This window comes from Medicago truncatula, chromosome 3, assembly GCF_003473485.1.
Source record: "Medicago truncatula cultivar Jemalong A17 chromosome 3, MtrunA17r5.0-ANR, whole genome shotgun sequence".
NCBI lineage: Eukaryota > Viridiplantae > Streptophyta > Magnoliopsida > Fabales > Fabaceae > Medicago > Medicago truncatula.
The window spans coordinates 12,210,001-12,215,000 of record NC_053044.1 but is presented as its reverse complement, the minus strand read 5'-3'; the positions used below and the strand labels follow the sequence as shown (position 1 = coordinate 12,215,000).

General features: G+C 32.2%; 4 protein-coding genes and 1 non-coding gene across 5 annotated transcripts in view; 1 reads left to right on the top strand and 4 right to left on the bottom strand.

The window, feature by feature from the left end:
- LOC11413403 (50S ribosomal protein L2, chloroplastic) overlaps window positions 1-839 on the bottom strand; it is a 3,061-nt gene extending 2,222 nt beyond the window's left edge. The window contains exon 1 of the mRNA XM_024779892.2: window positions 1-839. This exon is cut by the window's left edge and continues 368 nt beyond it. The gene's annotated coding sequence lies outside the window, so the exon portion shown is untranslated.
- On the bottom strand, window positions 761-834 carry TRNAM-CAU (transfer RNA methionine (anticodon CAU)). The gene has a single exon. It is a non-coding gene; the product is annotated as a tRNA-Met (tRNA).
- A 31-nt stretch (window positions 840-870) lies between the features above and the next one.
- LOC120579655 (maturase K) lies at window positions 871-3,553 on the bottom strand. Its single transcript, XM_039832269.1, has one exon. It carries the CDS (start codon window positions 2,447-2,449, stop codon window positions 929-931), a length of 1,521 nt encoding a protein of 506 aa, XP_039688203.1. The 5' UTR covers window positions 2,450-3,553; the 3' UTR covers window positions 871-928.
- A 152-nt stretch (window positions 3,554-3,705) lies between these two features.
- Window positions 3,706-4,333, bottom strand: LOC120579657 (ribulose bisphosphate carboxylase large chain). Its single transcript, XM_039832271.1, has one exon. The coding sequence runs from the start codon at window positions 4,316-4,318 to the stop codon at window positions 3,785-3,787; it is 534 nt and encodes a 177-aa protein (XP_039688205.1). The 5' UTR covers window positions 4,319-4,333; the 3' UTR covers window positions 3,706-3,784.
- A 151-nt stretch (window positions 4,334-4,484) lies between these two features.
- The window catches only part of LOC120579495 (protein Ycf2), a 1,091-nt gene continuing 575 nt past the window's right edge, over window positions 4,485-5,000 (top strand). Inside the window, exons 1-2 of the mRNA XM_039831898.1 lie at window positions 4,485-4,876; window positions 4,993-5,000. The exon at window positions 4,993-5,000 is cut by the window's right edge and continues 575 nt beyond it. Of these exons, the coding sequence (XP_039687832.1) occupies window positions 4,485-4,876; window positions 4,993-5,000 (400 nt within the window). The remainder of the gene's footprint in view (window positions 4,877-4,992) is intronic.

Here is a 5,000-nt window from a genome sequence, read left to right as displayed (position 1 = left end):
GTATTTTTATTTAAGTTCTTTTCTAAGAGGTAGAATAGAATAACCCGGTTGAAGCGTAATGATCATACGTTTGTAATGCGGTCTATGTCCCATAATAGGTCGCATTCTTCTACCCTTTATTGGGAGTCGATGACTATTCATAGCTATTACCTTGACACCAAAAAAGAGTTCGACCCAATGTTTTATTTCTGTCCTAGTTGATCCTGATTCGACATTAAAAGTATATTGATTTTTTCCCAATAACCGAATACTTTTGTCTGTAAATATTGCATTTTTTATTCCATTCATAAATCTATTTTCTTCCCTATGAGTTCTAGTCTCAATACGAATACTAGTTTTATTTACTGTTCATATATTTAAATTTGAATTTACCACACCAATTCGTTATAATGGATGATGAGATTCCATTGATACAGAGCCAATCGGTCTTTTTTTCTCTGACAGATGGTCAGAACTTCGTCTCGATTCAAATCATACTAAGCTAATAGGTCCACTACAGATACAGATCAGAAATTTTTTTTATTTAAGTAAATAAATTACGTAAATTCAAAATGATGGAAATCAAGAAATTAGTTAAATAAATAAATTACGTAAATTGAACGTAAATTCAAAATGATGGAAATCAAGAAATTACGTAAATTGAACGTAAATTCAAAATGATGGAAATCAAGAAATTAGTTAAGTTATTTAAGTCAAACAGTTCGGATTGATTCATTCTTGAACAAAAATCGACTTTATGGGAGGTAGGGTTCTATTGGCGTGCATCCAGTAGGAATTGAACCTACGACTTCGCCAATTATGAGTTGGGCGCTTTAACCATTCAGCCATGGATGCTTCGTGGGAATCCTAGTACCTCATTTCATAATCTTTTATATATATAAAATAGAAATTCGATATCGAGAATATTTAAGTATCATAACATAACCAATCATTCATCATTGACCAGATCGTTGCTGAAAAGAATATCCAAATACCAAATCCGATTTCTATTTAACCTGTGCAAAGTAGAAGAATCTCTTGGAAAAATCAAAGAAAGAATCTCTTCTTCCTCTGTAAAGAATTCTTCCAATAATTCTTCTGAACCTGATCTTTTCAAAAAAGCGCGTACAGTACTTTTGTGTTTACAAGCCAAAGTTTTAATACAAGAAAGCCGAAGTATATATTTTATTCGATACAAACTTTTTTTTTTTGAGGATCCATTGTAATAATGAGAAAGATTTCTGCATATTCGCAAAAATCGGTCAATAATATCAAAATCGGATGAATCGGCCCAGACCGGCTTACTAATAGGATGCCCTAATACATTACAAAATTTCGCTTTAGCCAACGATCTAATCAGAGGAATAATTGGAACTATTATATCGAGTTTTTTGTTAAAAATTTCGATTAAAAATGTATTTTGCAGCATTTGACTCCGTACCACTGAACGATTTACCCGCACATTTAAAAAATAGCCTAAAAGCTGAAATGAATGTTCGGATAATTGGTTTATATTCATCGTTCTTGGTTGAGACCAAACATAAAAAAAACCTTGCCATAAATGAATAAAATAATGTTTCCATTTATTCATCAAAAAAGGCGAATTCTTTGAAGCCAGAATGTATTTTCCTTGATATCTAACATAATGAATGAGAGGATCCTTGAAGAATGTTAAAGTATACGAAAAATCCTTAGCAAAAACTTCTACAAGATGTTCTCTTTTTGCATAACAAAAAATTCGTTCAAAAAAAACGTTAAAAGATTTTAATCGTAAATGAGAGGATTTATTACGTAGAAAAAGGAAGATAGATTCATATTCACATACATAAAAATTATAGAGGAACAAGAATAATCTCGGATTACTTTTTGAAAAAGTAGAAATCGAGTTTTTGGTAGTAATAAAACTATTCCAATTACTAAAATTATAAAGAAACAATCGTAATAAATGAAAAAAAGGGGCATCTTTCACCCAGTATCGAAGGATTTGAACTAAAATTTCCAGATGGATAGGATATGGTATTCGTATATCTGACACATAATTGAAATATGTAAATTTATCCTCCAAAAAGGGAAAAATGGAATGAATTGATCTCAAATTTTTATAAGATTTTATGATTTCTGCCTCCTCTAAGGAAGAGCTTAATTCTAGGAAAAATGGAATTTCCACCACGATGGCAAAACCCTCTGATATTATTTGAGAATAAAAATTATTATTATAGCCCCAAAATGGATTTTTGTTAGAATCATTAGCCGAAATGATTAAATGATTCTGTTGATACATTCGAGTAATTAAACGTTTTACAATTAGTAAACTATATTTACTGTCAGAACCTACATTTTCCAGAAAAACGGATCTATTAAAATTATGACTATAAGCAAGTCCATAAATATACTCCCGAAAAATAAGTGGGTATAGGAAGTCCTGTTGGCGAGATCTAGCTCGTTCTAAATATACTTGATATTCCTTCATTTTAGAAATTCTATTTGGTCAAAGGATCAGAGATTCATTGGATTATCAAATGATACATAGTGCGATACAGTCAAAACAAGGTATTCTATATATATATTAGAATTGAAAAAAAAAATATATATATGAATAGATACCTAGAAAACAAGTTAAAACCCATTAATGGACTATCTCCGCTCGCTTGTTCCATCTAATTGTTCTAGGACAACAAGCTAGTTAGAAATCCTTTATTTTTTGGACCAATCGCTCTTTTGATTTTGGAAAAAAATATCTTTATCAATATACTCTTTCTTCTACACATTTATTGCTACCCCATAACATAATGGAGAATAGCTAATAATTAGGACTCATAACAAAAATCCTTAATCCATTCGTTGGAAAAACTTTTTCCACAGCAAGCACTAATCCTTTTTTAACGTATAATTAGATGTGGTAATCATTCAAATAAAAAATGAAAGCTCGTTGCTTTTTGTTTCCCTATAATTGGAGCATCTAAGCTCTATCCTTTTATTAATTAAACCCAACTGAATTCATTTGTTCCGAGCCAACAATTCAAACGAAAATTTGGGCCGGGTCCAATAAAAATTTTTAGAATTCACCATTGATACGACATGCTGCTTTTTCCATTCATTCCTTTCTGGATCAGTCGTGGTCTTACAAACCCTACCGATGGTATGGATGAACCAATTAGTTCATAGAAATGTGTAAAAAATGGAGTCGCACTTAAAAGCCGAGTACTCTACCATTGAGTTAGCAACCCTAAAAAAAAAAAATAGAAGGATGTGTATATCCAATCGAAATAAAAAAAAGATAGAATTCTTTCATATTAAAAAAAGGTTGCATATTACATTAAATTACAATGAAAAAACTTCTTGTTTGATACAAACTAAATACAACAATCCATTATTTGTATTTGACGAAGTAAAAATAAATCTATGTAACATGAGTCAATCCATCCTTTTATTCACGATCGTATTATATTTGTTTGATACACTGTTGTCAATGTTGAAAAAAAAAAAAATACAATAGAGAAAACAAATATAAAAATATTTCTATTCTAATTTTTTTTTTTTAATCTAACTTATTTCTATTTAATTCATTCATTCTATTATATTATGATATTCAATTAGAATGCTATAATTATTAATTAGACTATATCTATTCCAAATCAAAAAATAGAAATGAAATAGAAAAAATATACCAATCGGAAAGATCCATAGGATTCATTCTAGATACAAGAAGTATTTTTGTATTGTGTATTTTATTCGGCTCAATCCTTTTAGTAAAAGATTGGGCCGAGTTTAATTGAAATTAATAGAACGAATGATAATTACTGGATTAAATAGTATCCATTGCTGGGAATTCAAATTTGATCTCCTTCCAGACTTCACAAGCAGCAGCTAATTCAGGACTCCATTTGGTAGCTTCACGGATAATTTCATTACCCTCACGAGCAAGATCACGTCCTTCATTACGAGCTTGTACACATGCTTCCAGAGCTACTCGATTCGCTACGGCACCAGGTGCATTTCCCCAAGGGTGTCCTAAAGTTCCTCCACCGAATTGAAGTACAGAATCATCTCCAAATATCTCGGTCAGAGCAGGCATATGCCAAACATGAATACCACCTGAAGCAACAGGCAGAACACCAGGTAAAGAAACCCAATCCTGAGTGAAAAAAATACCGCGACTTCTATCTTTTTCAACAAAATCATCACGTAGTAAATCAACAAAACCTAAAGTAATATCCCTTTCTCCTTCCAGTTTACCTACTACAGTACCAGCGTGAATATGATCTCCACCTGACATACGAGATCTTGTAGCACTTACCAATGAGGCGCTATCGATTAGTATTATACAAAAAAAATCCATTATAGACACTAATATAATTAGACACGCTCTTCATAGACAAACTTGGGATTTTAGATCTCAGATAAGATCGGTTGAGGATCATGGTATACTTTTCTATCAGATAGGAAGGGCTGTTTCACAAAATCTACTTCTAAGTAATTTTTCCATAGATCCTATATCTATCTATATGAAGAAGAAATCATGTAACGGGGTGGATTCTGATTTGTACAAATGGTACTTGGAACTTGGAACAAGCATGAAGAAATTAACGATACTTCTTTATCTTTTGAGTTGTTCTGCCGGATCCGTCGCTCAAAACCTTTGGTCTCTAACCGGACCTAATGAAAAAAATGATGGTATCACTTCTTATAGACTCCTTTATAATGATTCTGATCTAGTTCATGGGCTATTAGAAATAGAAGGTGCTCTGCTGGGATCCTCACAGACAGGAAGTCCTTTTGAGAATGATGGAGTAACATTTCTTCTTAGGCCCGAACCAAGGAATCCTATCAATATGATTCAAAATGGATCTCGTTCTATCCTTGATCATAGATTTCTCTATGAAAAAAATGAATCGGGGTTCGAAGAAGGGAAGGAGTCCTCGACCCGCTAGAGGAGGATTTATTGAATCACATAGTTTGGGCTCCTAGAATATGGCGCCCTTGGGAATTTCTATTTGATGATTGTATCGAAAGGTCCAATG

What these genes read in the sequence shown, in the direction of transcription:
- LOC120579655 (XM_039832269.1), bottom strand. Translation starts at nt 2,449, where the DNA reads ATGAAGGAATATCAAGTATATTTAGAACGAGCTAGATCTCGCCAACAG.
- LOC120579657 (XM_039832271.1), bottom strand. Translation starts at nt 4,318, where the DNA reads ATGGATTTTTTTTGTATAATACTAATCGATAGCGCCTCATTGGTAAGT.